The following is a 15,282-nucleotide window of genomic DNA, read 5'->3' on the forward strand; positions in this document are numbered from 1 at the left end:
TTCTGACTAAAATCTCAACCTTAGCTACGTAACATTCTCCATAAACACATTTACAGATACAAACTGTTATTCTGCATACAGGAAATTATGATGCAGGAATCTTATTTCTACATGTGATCTGAAATGAAATTAAAAGTGGGCATCTCTTCTGGTTAAATGTCAAAGTGCAAAGGGAGATGGCTGTGGAACCAGAGAGTGAATACACTTGGGTAATTTGGTATCAAGAAGGTCCTTGGAGTTTAAATGTGTGGAGAAAGTCATGCTTTACATTAACTGACACTTCGCTTCTGATTCATAGCTTCATCCAAATCACACATCTCATCAAGAACAAAGCTGACGCACAGGTGGATCCAACATTGCAAGGCATTACAGTAGATGTAGGAAGTTATGTTTAGGTCAAGTCTACATGTCATTTTTAGTGATGCTCATATGGCTCTTCATACTATTTCATGAAAGCTACATGGGAAAGACATTTGGGAGGCATCTAGTAACTTTAGAAGTGCTTGTAAGAAGAGTCCACCTAAACATTTTCCAGGTCATCCCTACAATACTAACCTCATTAAGAAAGGGAGATGTTACCTCCCTCTTCAAGCCTCTTCTGGGAAAGAAATAGTTGCAATAAGTCTTTTTACTGGAAGGATTTACTGCATTGAATTTAATATTGGAAATCTAAAAACTGTCACCCAAAAGTTTGCATTTGGTAGACTTTTTTTAGGGGGGTATATTTGATGAAGAAATATATATTTTCCACATCCATATACTGATGTAATACTTCTGGAGTTAGTTGTCAGAATTTCCAGGATTAAGGACTTACCTGAACATAAAAGTATTTAAATGCAAAGCACTAGACGCCGTTAGGCAAAAATTCAGTTTAAAAAAAAAAAAATTCCAACCTTAATTTGCTTTTGCTGTGTCAAAACAGGTGAAGGTCAGAAACTTGGCATATAGGCATAAAATTGCCTGTATTGGCTTGATCCAATGGCCTCCTGTAAAGGAAACTATCCCAACCAGCCCTAGCTGTTTTCTTTTTTGCTGGCTCAGGTGGCACTTGTCCAACTATGCACTGAGGAAATTCAGCATATCCATGCAGCACTAATCCTACTCCCCCATCAGGGGTGCAGGTAAGAGGTGAGCAAGTGCACTGAAAGGTTACATAAGAGCCAGGATTAATAGCCAGTAACATGGAATGGAGAAGAAAACTTCTTTGAACAGCATATGCCATTTCTTCAGTTCTAGAGATAACATGGATCATTATCCTTAAGAAGAAAGAGGAGCCTAACAGAGTTAGCTTTCTTGGTAATATCAACTTCTGTTAAGGGGATCAAGGGGATGGACTGCTATGAAGTACTCCAAAGCAGACATCAAATATTTCAATTTTCAGATTATCAGGCAAAGGTTCTGCAGTTTTGTAGTCTACTGGTATACTTCAAAATAATGCCTCATTAATTTGTGCACAAGCTGTTCTCTCTGTGGTGCAGCATATGTAATTTACTGAGGAAAAAAGTAAAGTACATCCCTAGGACAACATGACTCTCTCTGAAACTGTCTCTTTTCTATTTCTCCTCCTCCTTTACCAAAGACAGTGCAGCTCACTTCCCAAAGCCATCAAAGGTACTATGTTGAAGAATACTGCAGGTTACTGACATTTATAGCATAAACTATACTTGTATTCTGAAGCCCAATCCTGCTTGAAACAATATTCCAGTCTCATCTGGACACTGTGGCAAGGCTTTCAATTTTCAAGCAGTCATACCTGACAGAGCTGTGAGCATTATCAGGGGAAAATACTCTTAATAGAGAACTGCACATGAAAAATAGAAATAGATTAGTTCCCCTTTAAAGATTGCAATATTTAGTCAGAAGAGCTTACACAGAAACTGAGCAGTAAACTCAACTGTGGCACACTGCAAGCAACTAAAATGGAAGGACATTTTAAAAAGTGAACTAACTAAATTTTGGGGAGATCAGATCTCCGCTTTTCACATTGAGAGGACAAAGCTAGAAAACAGTCTGTAATGAGCTTTATGAGTTACTTTTCAGTATAAACTGATTTTTAAGTATACGTTTGGTATGCACTAGATATGATAAGCTAATTCAAGGACAAATAAAGGTCCGAGTACAAGTCACAAAAAATTCTACCAAAACTGGTAGAAAGAAAGGCAGTGCATCCCAGAAGAACAGTAAATTGAGTCTTGGTTTCCTTAGCTCCTTGCTATTCTTTGTTTTCCCTTGACATGAATAATGTCCTCTTACCTGCTTTGGCAACTTCATACAAATGAAACCAAGAACAAGAGGTTATCTTTAGCAGCATAAATCAAATTTGACTATCGTGACTCTGACATCATTAACAAAATCCAAGACCAAATATACTTATTGTAACCATTTTTCATGTAATTGATTTTATATTTCTGGGACCTGTTTTTTAGTTAAGCTTATAGAATATAACTTCATATCCCCATCATAAATCAAACATCATGGATGTCTTTAAATATTCTGAAAGGCTCTTAGTGGATACTAAGTATTTTAGATAAAGAATCAGAGAAATGTAGATCTGGAAGAGATTTCAAAAGATCATCCATCTCTGCACAGGCAATACGAAATATACTACAGTCCATCCCTATGAGATGTTTCATAAACCTCTTCTTAAAACTTCTATAATGGAAATTTAAAAACTCCCATGGGAAGCATATTTTAGTGTATCACTACCCTTATACTTGGAAAGTTTCTCTAGCCTGTCTTTGCTACAAATATAGGTTTACTTAAGTGGATACTAAGAGAAATTTTCCAATTATAATGATCATGAAGTATCCCCAAGTCTATGTCAAGAAGCCACTGTAATTTTCAAAGACATTCTGGTGTTTGATATGCATACAATTATTTATAGTTTCATGTTATCTTCTGATTAAAAAACTGATTTCAGTAATTTTTCAGTAACTGAAACCAGAATTTCTTTTCTGAGACTGAGTTTACCTTTAATTCTTAAATCGACAGAACAAATATGTAATGCTGTTGTTAAAAAACTATTCTGGATTATGTTGTATATTTTTGTATTAGTTGTTAAAAGCCCAGCACAAAATAATGATTAAAAAAAACCCTCAAAACATTTACAACAAAAGTGGTCTTTCATTTAAAACTCAAGGATGGGGTTCTGTATTCTACTCCAGCAGGAAGTCCTGACTTTAAACACATGACATCATCTGTTTCTATCTCATCTTTAAGAGGACACTCATATTCATTCATATTAGAAGTTTAATGAAGATACTGTATGCAAAATATTTCAAATGCTAACACGAGGAGTGCTGCTTCTTAACAGGTTCATGAGGTGATACAGGAAAATGTCTGTAAATCTGACAGGAAGCAAAGAACAAAAGAGCAAGTAAGATACCACTTCTGTCAAACACGTATTTTTGGTACTGGCTTTTATATAAATTTACTTCTCTCTGCTGATAGTGTCTTGATTGTGTTCCTAAATCAATGCATGACTTAAAATGAATTCAATTGATTCATTTCAGTATCAGAAGTACAAAAGCCACAGAAGTGATATACTCTGCAACTGTGTTAAAGCTACCATAAAGGTATATTGCTCTATTTCAGGGCTTCCTGAAATCAGGGCATTCTAACATACCAGTTACTTAGAAAGCTACCTTTAGAACAGTCCAGCTGAGATACAATGAAACTGTTACACCATTTCTTTTCATGGTTTGTTCAAACACGCACAGAATAGTCCATGTTCTGTACTCTCATGTTTCTACTTTGAAGTAATTCTTATCTAAATTCAGACTATATTTATATTTTTAAAGCACAAATCTGTTTTTCTTCAGCATTGTTCTAGCACAATCCATATTTGCATCAAAAAGGCTCAAGGCAGAAAATGTCATGTTTTGCATAAAATCCTTTTTCTACTATGGTAATAAATTTCTTGGTGCCATGGGATTCTTGCAATATTTTCCCTTCATAATTTTTAAAAAATAAATTAAAAAAAATACAGAGAGCACAAATAGAAGCAGAATTTCATCTTATAGTCACTATCTCACATTTTACATTATATCCCCAATCAGAAAATTATTTGTTTTACAAATATTATTTGTATAGATACAATATTGTTTTAGGCTTGCAGTCATGAGAACAATTATACTGCATGGCTACTGGAAATACCCTGCCTTTAGCCTTGTTATGCACCTGAGATGTGTGAAACTGTCTCATTACAAATATATTACAGAAGACCTAGGGCCTGATTCTGCAAATGTTAAAAACATCCTACAACAGCCATTTGCCAGTGATAAGGAAGAACAGATATTGGAGGTGTAGGATTATCCCAATTCAGGCCTTAAGTGTTAAGTGCATATAACCACATTATATGGTGACATCTCAAAGTAAAAATCCTGTATTTTTATGTAATGCAGAAGTAACACACACAACTTACATACAGTAATAATTTATTCTGAAATGATCATTTTAGTCTCTGTTGAGACATCACCCACGTCTCATTAATAAAAGAGCAGCCATCTCACCTCAAATACCAGAATATACAACAAGTTACAGCATAGCAAAAAAAATCTACCTACTTTAAGATAAAATCTAATTCAGGTAAAATAATTTTGTTCAAGGTTTGACAGTTACACAGGTTTTTTTGTTGTTTTTTTTTTTCTTTTTCAGAGCACAAAGAAAGTGTAAATTGTTACACTGTAACTATCTATGCACATTATGTGACCACAGAAATGTTAATTATTACTTCATAAAATGAACCATCAGTTCCATTCATGCAAAAAAGCAGGCTAGGAAAGCTTGTTCAGCGGAAACCATATTACTGTGAATTTCACAGTCACATGATTAATTATTGGGTTAGATGAACTCACAAATACTAAAAATTAGTGTATTTTTTGCATAAATAATACCAATTCTTCCCTGATGTAGTTTAGTTCGTCTGTAGTCTAGAAATTATTGGTAAAGCAATACAACTGTATCATTTCTATCTCTGCTACTCCATGACAAGCAATATTCAAAGGATAATGGGATGGGATGCATGTCAAACATACTGTACAAATGCACTTGCGTTAGCAATTTTATTCCTAACTGTCAATCAGGTATTCCTGCAAAATATCACCAGTGGAGACAAAGTATACTATCAAATATGGCTTCCAGAACAAGGACCATCTAACAAGAATCAAAGCTATTTACAACAAATAAAAATGACCAAAACAAACAAACAAACAAAAAAAAACACAAACAAAAAAACCCACCAAAACAACAACAAAAAAAATCCCCATTTTTTTTTGTTTCATTTGAAACAAAGTTTCTAAGTAGCTGCTGTATATAATGTATCAGGTGTTTTTTTCTGGTTTTTTTTTTTTTTTGTTGCACTTAAACAGAAGTTACCAGGTAAGAGCCAGAGTGACGTTTAGGGCTTTGTGTTCCAGTGGAGTCAGTGTTTTCAGACTTGGTGTCACGCTTCTTGGTACTGTTATTCACCGGGGTTGGTATCTGTGAGGGCCGAGCAGAACTATTGTCCACGCTGCTCTTCCTGCGGCTTGGGTTGTAGTTGAAAGGAGTCACCCTTGCTGCCACAGCACTGATGGGGGAGCTGTGCTTGCTTGAGCTACTGGAACTGAATGGAGTACGCTCGCTTACAGTACTTTCGTTAATTTCTGGTGCAGGAGTGGGATTATTCTGCAGAGGCTTTGTTTCAGTGCCTTTCTTGTCTGGACTGTCTATCTGAAAGAAAGAGTTCAGACGGTTTTCTAAGCCAACGGTACGAACAGGAACACTTCCATTCCCTGGGGTATGCTTTTCTTGAATCTCTTTAGGATCTTTAGCATTCACACCCCCTTTCTCTGAAACACTGTCAATAACAGGGGGAGTATTTCCAGTTGGGGACCTTCCAGATCGAGGGTTGTTTATTGGGCAGTCCTCTATCCTCACCCACACGTCCTCTGTCTTAGAGACAGCTGGAGCCATCTGATAGATGAGGGTTTTGGAATCAGAGCCATTTATGGCACCTGAAGAAGAATGCTGAGGATCATTCAATATCTGAGGAATTTCATTTTCTTTTATTTTTCTCCAAGTACCTTTTGCTGGTGCTTGGCTTTCTTTACTTTGCTTGTGTCCAGGAAGAGAACCTCCATGCTGCTTTTCATCTTCACTTTTTGCCTTTTCACTGGATTCTGAAGAAGCTGACAGGATTGAGGAGGAACTTCCAGTTCTTCGCCAAGTGCTTACACGAGGAAGTGATGAGGAATGCTTACTGTGCTCACGCTTCCACGTTCCTGATCTGTTGATAAGCAGCCTAGATGGACTCTCAGAATGGGAACGAGCTATGTCATGACGCTTTGCTGGTCTCCCATCATATTCTATAGTAGGGCTCTGATTAGGGGCTAATTTTCGCCAACCACTACTCTGGGCAGGTGAATGAGTGGATAAAGACATATCAGGAAGAGAAGGACTTAAAACTGGGGTCTGCAGTTGGGACCTCGTGGGAGAATCTGGCCTGGAAGGTGACAGAGATTCAAATGAAGCTGACTCTTCTAATTTCCGTCTCAGAGTCGGGCTTGGAGCCTCTTTAATAAAAGTTGACTGACGAACAAGAACAGGTCTCTCAGATCTGTCAGATTCACTTCCACTAGACTTTGCAGATGACATTCTGGACAGGTCAGTCTTTTTGTTTGATCCACCAGTGCTGAGAGTTTGGTTTAACCCCTTTGAAGCAGATTCACTTCGTGGAATGCTACTGGTACTCTTCGGTAAGGCAGTTTGCTTTGAAAGGTTTTGTTGGCTCATCTGCCTGCCCGGCGGTGTGTATGACATTCTACCTGAACTTGAGGATTTAGTTGAAGCTGTGCTAGGAGATGATGTTCTTGGCAACTGTGACAGTTTGTTGGGAGGACTGATACCATTTCTTCCTGGGGAAATGGAGTTTCTTCCAGGAGATTGCAGAGGCCTACTTAATGGCTGCTGTTGAGGTCTAGAAGGAGTGGAGTCTCTAGATCCTGATCTAGAAGGTCCTTTACTTGATCCACTGTGGTTCAATGCTGAAGGCTGCCTAGTCAAAGGAGCTGGCTCAGGTTTCACTGATTTGGCTCCTCTTGGAGAACTAGTCAAACTTTGGCCTTCACTGGGACTCTTGGAGTTCATGTTTTTGATTGGGGGTCCTTTTTTAGAAACAGGACTAGTACTTGAAGAACTATTTCGAACTCCTGGAATATGGATCATTGTTCTACCACGTGAAATTGAAGGCACAGTTGTCTGTTGTGGTTGCTTCAAACTTGAAACTTCTGAATTGGAGCGGGCTTTTCCTGTAATTATACTTTTATACACTTTCTTCCCTCCTTTGATTCCCCTACTTTCTGATTCTACTTTTTTAGACTCCAGTGTACTCTTCTCTCCTGGCTTAATAATTCTTGGACCTTTATTACTAGTGAAAGGTTTTTCTTCTTGGTCTGGAGTAAGATGAAACGGTGACCCTAGAGAAATACCAGATTTTAATGAAAGGATAGAGTCAGAGTCTGATGAGGCTTGTCTAGACAGTGATGCAGCAGCTGCAGCTTGATGCAAGCTACTAACTATAGAATTTGCACCTTCTTGTATAGCTTTCCAGTCAAAGTTCTCCGAATCAGGTGAAAAACCATGTTCTGAATCTGGCCTCTGTATCTCTCTCAAATCCAGTGTTAAATCTTCTGCTAGTATATCCCCTGTGTTTCTGGAACTATTTTTTTCACTGTCACTCTTCATTCTTGAGGGCTTTTTCTTTTTAGGCATAGCAGAACTAATGCACTCCTGCAGAAGATCATCTTCTGAGTCAATGCTAAGAGAACTCAGAGAGCTGTTTCTAGAGAAGCACACGGGGGTATCTTCAACATGAAATGATTTAGGTGCATAACCAGAAGTCTGTGGTCTGTTGGATTCCACCTGTGGCTCGGGAGCCTTGGGACATTTTGCAGGTTCCCCTTCTTTGTTGTTATTGTTTTCTTGATCGATATCACTGAGGGAGCTAAGAGACGAATTGCGAGAAAAACAAACAGGTGTGTTTTCAATAGCATAATTCTGCATTTTCTCATCTGTAGCTGCTCCTCTGTCTGGAATATTTTTAGCTGACTGAGAGATAATTTTTGTCTGGCTTCTGCCCACTGGATGTTTTTGACAAACTTGTGTCCTGTTACTTGGTTGCGGATTTGAAGACTGTTCTGCATTAGAGCAATCTTTACTTTCAGTTTCCTCTCCTTCTTTTCCTTTTCTTAATTCTGCCTTCTCCCTTGAAAGGTCAACATCATCATCATCAAAATCTAAAGAACTCAGGGAATCATTCCGTGAAAAACAATAAGGAGTTCCCTCAATAGGTGTGTAATGATGAGGGGAATCAAATGCAAAGCTTGCTCTTACTCGCTCTTCATTATTTGGCAATTTGTCATGAAAATCTCTTGAATTATTTTTAAGGTACTGTTTCTTTGCATCTCTGTTCTCCGGATAGCCTCTTTCATTACTAGCATTGCTTTTAGGCTCTGTGCTTTTTCGGACACGTGCTCTGTATTCATTGTTTTGGGTAACAGGCTTTACTGGTGATGTTGGTTTCTTTTTCTCACCTTCTGGTTGGTTTTTATTACTTGGGGATGAAGATGCTTGTTGAATTTGATCCATTATCTTCTTCACTCTGAAAGGTTTGTGACTTTTTCCTTTTGGCATAGCTGAGTTAATGCACTCAGCCAAAATATCACCCTCTTCTGTTTTGTCGTCATCCAGGCCAAGGGGACTCACAGCTGAGCTTTTTGGTCTCTGAGAATCGTCAGTACTTCTGCCTTCTGTAGGAATGGTGTCCCGCTTTTCAAACTCGCCTGACGCTGCTCCCACACCCACATTGTCTGCATTAGCCAACTCACTTGGGGGGGATTCTATTGTCAGGTCACTCAGAGATGTGGCTGTTGAAAAATTTATTGGTGTACCCTCGACACAATATACCCGTGGCATATCATCTCCTGGTGTAAAAGTCACATGCCTTTGTGATTGCAATCTACTTTGTGAAGGCAAAAGTTTGTAAACTGGCAACTGGCTGGGCTTTCTGGCTACAGGAGGAGGTATTTTTGGAGCAGATGCTTGAGAGGGCTTTTTGGCTTTACGTGAAGACTTTGTTGGCATTGCAGAAATAATACACGCTTCCAGTATTTCAATATCATCATCAGAATCATCCAGAATGTCTTTTTCTGCTTCAGCTGGCTTCTCTGCTTTCTTCTCCTGGTTATCCTTTGTATCATCTGACTGTTCAGGTTCTGCTTCGTTTCCATGCTCGTTTTCATGAACTGGAGGCATAATTCTTAACTCCGCATCTTTCTGTATAAATGGCTCATCAAGGCTTAGAGCACTCAAGCTAGAAGAGCAAGAAAACCCATCTGGTGTGCTTTCTGTGGCAAAATGTAATAGTGTATCAGCATCTGGCAGTACCTGAACTCTTTGAACAGCTGCATTTACAGCTGCCTGTCTAGGACCAGGCTCTCTCTTCTCTGTAGTGGCTGCTTTTCCTTTAGGTATCTCTCTTTTTACTTGAACTCCCTGAGCAGGTGGTGGTGTTTTACTTCTGCTTGGAGGCATTGTTTGTCCAGGGCTGTCTGGAAGGTCACTGGGACTTATAATACCACTTACTATTCCACTGCAAGGCTCACTTTGAACTGAACTAGCAATTGAACGGCTTTCAAAACTATCCAGGGAACTTACAGAAGTACATCTGCTGAACATGAGTGGTGTTTCCTGTACATAATGTTCTGGTGGACTTTTAGGAGTTTGGGCACCACTCTTTGAGGGCGATTTGGCACCTGAAGAAAATTCAACAGCTTTATGTCTGGAGGAATCAGAAGGAGACAAACTAGAAGTCTGAAGTCTGGTGGATTTTGTTCTGATGTGTTGAGCTGTTGATGTGATTTCACTGGTTGCACCTTCCGTAGGTAGAGCTCCACTGTTCTCCTTCAGTTCTGCAATCTGTAGTGTGGTATTGGCATCTGTGCCACGTGTGGATTGATCACGTCCTATTTCATCTTCAGCTGATGACAAGGATGACAAAGAGCTACACCTTGAAAAACATATTGGCGTATCTTCCACGCAGTAAGTTTGTATAGTTTCCTGATTAATAGAGGGAGTCTTACAGGAGGCACTCTTCTGTGCATGACCACTTCTGCTCTGTGCAGGGCCTGGGTGAAGCTGGTTTTGCCTCTTTGGACCAGCTGAGGGGGCTGATGTGCTCCCACTGCTTGGGGGAATATGGTCAGTTTTACTGAGTTGCACTGAAGAAGTCTTTGAAAAAGTAAAAGATGGCTTCTGAGAAGATGCTGGAACTTCTGTTGAATATTTTAAACTATAATCAATAGGCTGATCAACATTATGTTCCTCTTCGTTGTACTTTATGCTGTAATTAGTCGGTCTGTCTTCCTCTTCATGTTGTTCCTCCTCAGAATAACGTTCACTATAGTTGGTTGGCTTATCATCATCATAATCATCAACCTGGCACAAGGACTGGTTTACTTTCTGATTCATTCCAAGAGTTGGGCCTACTCTGTTCTGATCTGAGCCACTGGATCCTCTTGATCTAAAGGAAGAAACACACTCCTGCTGTCCAAAAGGTGTCTGGTATTTCATGTGTTTATCATCTCCACTTTCAGTGTACACAGAGTATGCTGCATTTTGGTTCCTTGACTGTCTTTGCTCATTTTGTTTCATTTCCTCATTTATTAAATGCTTAGGCCTTGTCCATCTTTCATTCTGGGATGGACTTTGCCTTCCAGAATTCAACTGCTCATCTGAGTATTTAAGGCTATAATTAATAGGAGTGTCTAGTTCTCCATCATTGTCATCCATGTGATTTGCACTATGAATCTTGTGTGCCAAGTCAGCTGGATACTGGCCATAACTGCAGAATTTACTTTCATCATCTTCGGAGTAAGACTCAATGGAAGGTTTCATTTGGCCTCTTTTACCATAGCCATCACTGCTGCTGACACTATTTAAACTATCATTTGAAGCTCTTTTGTATTCCATTTTTGTATAAGGCACAGGACATGTCCTGTTTGAGTTCTCAGACTTCGCAAAGTACGTATTTGAGTGAGTATGGGCAGAGGCTGATCTCCTCTGGGCATTTCGGTCTTCTGTCAAACAGTGTATTTCAGAAGAGGAACCAGAACTTCTGTCTTCCTGTGGAATGTGCATGCTTGTTACTTCTTCCATAACTTTGGCAATCTGAGCTGCAGCAGTAGAAATCTGCATTCCTATTCTCTTAGAGGAATTCCCAGTATTCTCTGCAGCTTGATGATAGGTATTTAAACCTACTGTTCGATCCCTTTCAACACTCCTATCTTTCTCAGATCGAGAATTTTCTGTGTTTCCTCTACTAGAAGAGGAGGAGCCAGGCAATACTGTAGTATTTACATATGGTGAGAGCACAGTCATATTGCCAGCATTAAAGTTCTCTGACCTGCACACCCCGTCATCATGGCGGCTGGCATCCAGGACATACTCACTGTATATATTTTGCTTATGTCTCTGCTTATTGCGGTGAGATGCTTTTGGGCTTAAATTATCAATGTTGTCAAAAGTCTCTGATAAATGCTGAGCATCTAATTCTGCTTCCAGTGCCTTTTGCTTTCTGACATGAAGGGATGGGAGGCTTGATCCTGGAGACATAATGTTGGCATCCTTGTACTTTGCTGGCCTGTTTGCCATGAGGTTCCGTAGAGCTGCAGCACTACCCATGGCTATCATTTTGTGTTTTGAGTGAATCAGGTTTTTCAGCATGCTCACGGCTCCCATGTCCCACAGTGCCTCCTGATCCTTTGCATTTCGAGCAGAGAGATTCCACAGGGTCCCACATGCGTTACTAACTATTGTCAAACTGTGTGACTTCAAGTGTTGTAACAAGGTTTGTAAGCAGCTGTTCTCTCGCAAGATTTGCCTGGTGTTGAGTAATTGAAAAGAAATATCTGTAAGTGGCATTTCAAAAGAGTAAGAGACGAAGCAAAACAGAACCCTATTACTCTAGGAACAAGTTTTGCCCTTATAAAGGATAATTAAGAATTCTCCAGTGCAAATAACTTGTATTTCCATTAGTTTTTGCCTGAATGCTAACCAAATCCTATTACAAATATGCATAGTTAGCTTTTAGTACAGTTCATCATTACCAAGCAGCAGCTCTTAATCTATTTGCATATTCCAGTGATGTAAGTGAAATCACCACTTTATCAAATGTACAACAAATTAGCTGGCTTTAGTTACTACAATTAATACATATATTAAGGCTTGGTCATAGAAACTGTCTATTAAATACACATGTGGAACCGCTAAAAATTGTCAGAATGTACCTACCTATGATCCTCATTAGTAGCAATTAGGCTAGAAACATTTCTTAGTATTCCTCCTCCACTTTCTATGATGGCTAAAGTGTTTGTTTGGCTCCGGTATGTCAGTGTGCCGACCAGAAATGCAAGAGCACCATCAACAGCACATATGTCAGCTTTGTTTCCAGTGCAGTGCGCTGACAAATTCCATAAGGCACTCAGAACGCTTTTCAGGGTGGATTCCTAGGAAGACAGCAACATGACAGGAGAAGTTTTCAGCTATTGAACTGAAGCTCTCAGAAACACATTAAGTTAGCTTCAAGGAGCGGTGTACATTCCAATTCTGCGCTGTGGGCGGGGTAAGCTAGGTGCGGACAGCAGTGCACATGTATTTTCTTCACTTTGCTCCTTTCTTCAGACATGGATTTGGTACTGCCTGCCCCAGAGATGGCAGAAATATGAGCCTCAATACTTGTTTGTTGCCACAATGATAGAAGGAGCTTGAAGACAATCTGGCAGGAGGCTCCGGGATGGAATATACTCCTATCTACACACCAAAGAAGTGGTATATACCTAGTAACTAACTGAAAAGAGCTTTTATTAAATGACAGAATTATAAAAAAGACTATTTTAACAGCACAGCTCATGCAATTGAAAAGCAGAAGAGGTCAACCCTCAAAAATAAAATCATATCAACACTAGTTTTGAGGTGCCATTGCTCCACTGTGGTCTGCTGCTATGTTAAATCAAACTTTTCTTCAAAGCAAATTACCTGAACCACATCAACTGCTGTTATCAAAAATGGTCAAACAATATTAGTGTTTCGTGTAAAATAAATTCAGTCTCTCAAAAATTCAATTTAATCACTTATAGAAGATACCTTCTTAACTTCTAAAGCACATTCCATCAATGCTTTCACACTTCCAACTTCTCTTAGAGTCTTTTTACTGTTTACATCTGCTCGCCAGGACAAGTTTCTCAACACACTTGCAATGACCTGCAAAATGTGAAAGAAAAATAACGTATTTCAAGATACATACTTTTTTAGCAAGTTAAAAGACTTTCCTCCTGGACTTTTCAAATGCTATGATTAATTAACGGTGGTCATTTTCAGTTACTGAACTAAAATTTGCTGATATCTGTTTTTTGTTGTATTGTCTGCTAGACTGGTCTAACATTTCAGCATCAACTTTGATCAAAGTTACTGGCTTTTGTGTGCTGCTACTCAAAACAGAGATTTGAAATCAGGTTTCCTGCTTCCCACACCAATAGAACATTTGTAGATAGATTTTTTTCTCTACTCTTATGTCTGTTCTAGAGTTATGTCATCTCAGGGGAGACATTTATATAATATTTTTCTCAGCTTTTCCACTTGGAAAATAGAACAATATCACTTGCCTGTCTCTCGGATGATTATTCTGGTGTTTATAAAGCCCTTAAAGTCCTTTGAAAATACACTATGCTTTTACCAAGCAAAATAGTTGCCTCCAGAAGATGTCCTTGTACTTGGCAGCAGTTTAATTGAGACAGGTTGTCACTGTAGCGGGCAGTCATTACACATTAAACTCCATCCATTCATGAACAGCTGTAAGTATGCATATCCCTCATGAAATGAATTTGATAGAAAATTTTTGCTTATGGATCTTCCCATTGTTACAGAAGTGCATAAACTTTACATCTTATGGTATGCTCCCTTGCTCACCCCCCCAGTGGAGTGTAGGGAGCCAGTGGCTCATGAAGGACCTGGGAACACCCTGCCCTGGCTGCCCCCAAGGAGCCACCAGCCCATTAGAGCCCACCTCAACACAGCCAGAGGAACACAGGAGCCCAAACCCAGGTGGGAACTGTGCCCTGTCCAGGCTCTTCCCAGGACTCTCCCAGGGGACCCACTTATCCCATGGCCCAGCTGTGATGCTCAGAGGAGTCTAAGGGAGCAGCTCTCTGTCCCTTTTGGACTGGGGATGTGGTACACTTTGTGGGATCCAGGGGAAGAGCATTCTGGAACTGTAGAACACTTATTGCGGGATGGCAGGAAACCCAAAGGTTTCAAAGGCAGGAAAACAGATGGATTGAAGTGATCTTTCAGCACAGGAAACCACAGGGGAAAAAAAGGCACAGTGACATCTGAACAGCTGACTGGCTGATACAGCTGTGGGGACATGTCTTTTATGTACACTCAGTCCCATATTCTTCCTAAATCCCATTTATAACTTTTCCTGAGTGGAGGGCTTCCTGCTCTGTTTGTGTATGTGTGTGGTGTCTAGGTGCCAGTGACTGGAGACATCCTGGAGGTCACAGGGCCCATGCAACTGTGACTCTCATTTCAAAAACAGTCAATACCTGTCCTAATACCACATGACAGAGTTTATCCAATAACCTCTATTGTAATTCTAATATTGTCCTCAATTGTAACTAGTAAGCTCCTCCTGTTAGGAAGAGAGTATTTCATTAACAACATGTCCTGGTTTAGAGCAAATTTGGGAGGAAACCTGTTAAGTATAATTGTAGCAAAATATCTAGGGGTGGAATAGTTTATTGTTTAAGTAGATAAGAGTTGTACGTTGTATGTTGAATGTAATTTTGATAATGATTTTGAGCCTGTGGTCTCCAGAGTTGAGGGGTGGAAAGAAGTGGTGGTTTAGCATAAATGTGAGGGGTTTTTTTTCCTAAAGAAGTTATAGCATGGACTGACAGCTTGGCTGCCAAATAAGAGTGTTGTCCATGCCTCTGGAGAGCACAGACTTAAATTAAAGATCCCAGGTGGCTCAGCCCTTTTGTCATTTCCGGCTGGAGAAGGTAACAGAGCTCTAAGGAGCAGCCCAAGCTGGTCAGGGCCTGCTGCTCTCCCGCTGTAAGGGGGAGCTGGTCCTGAGGCTGGCCATGTCTCTGGGCCCCCCATCGGCTGCTGGGGGTGGGGATGGAGGCTGCAGCTGAGATCCCTGACTGCCTGAGCTGCTACAATCAGTGTAAAATTCTTTCC

The 15,282-nt window shown here is 39.8% G+C and overlaps 1 protein-coding gene across 4 annotated transcripts in view; it reads right to left on the reverse strand.

Annotated features, from left to right (window-relative positions):
• Positions 1-3,231: 3,231 nt before the first annotated feature.
• APC (APC regulator of WNT signaling pathway) overlaps positions 3,232-15,282 on the reverse strand; it is a 98,562-nt gene continuing 86,511 nt past the window's right edge. For all 4 annotated transcript variants that reach the window (XM_066181819.1, XM_066181821.1, XM_066181820.1 and 1 more), the window contains 3 exons: positions 13,183-13,299; positions 12,331-12,545; positions 3,232-11,920 (listed from right to left, as the gene is read on the reverse strand). In XM_066181819.1, the coding sequence (XP_066037916.1) occupies positions 5,362-11,920; positions 12,331-12,545; positions 13,183-13,299 (6,891 nt within the window). In that variant the 3' untranslated portion in view covers positions 3,232-5,361. The remainder of the gene's footprint in view (positions 11,921-12,330; positions 12,546-13,182; positions 13,300-15,282) is intronic.

Source organism: Chamaea fasciata, unplaced genomic scaffold (assembly GCF_029207755.1).
Source record: "Chamaea fasciata isolate MVZ Bird 193981 ecotype frontalis unplaced genomic scaffold, bChaFas1.0.hap1 SCAF_4, whole genome shotgun sequence".
Lineage (NCBI taxonomy): Eukaryota > Metazoa > Chordata > Aves > Passeriformes > Sylviidae > Chamaea > Chamaea fasciata.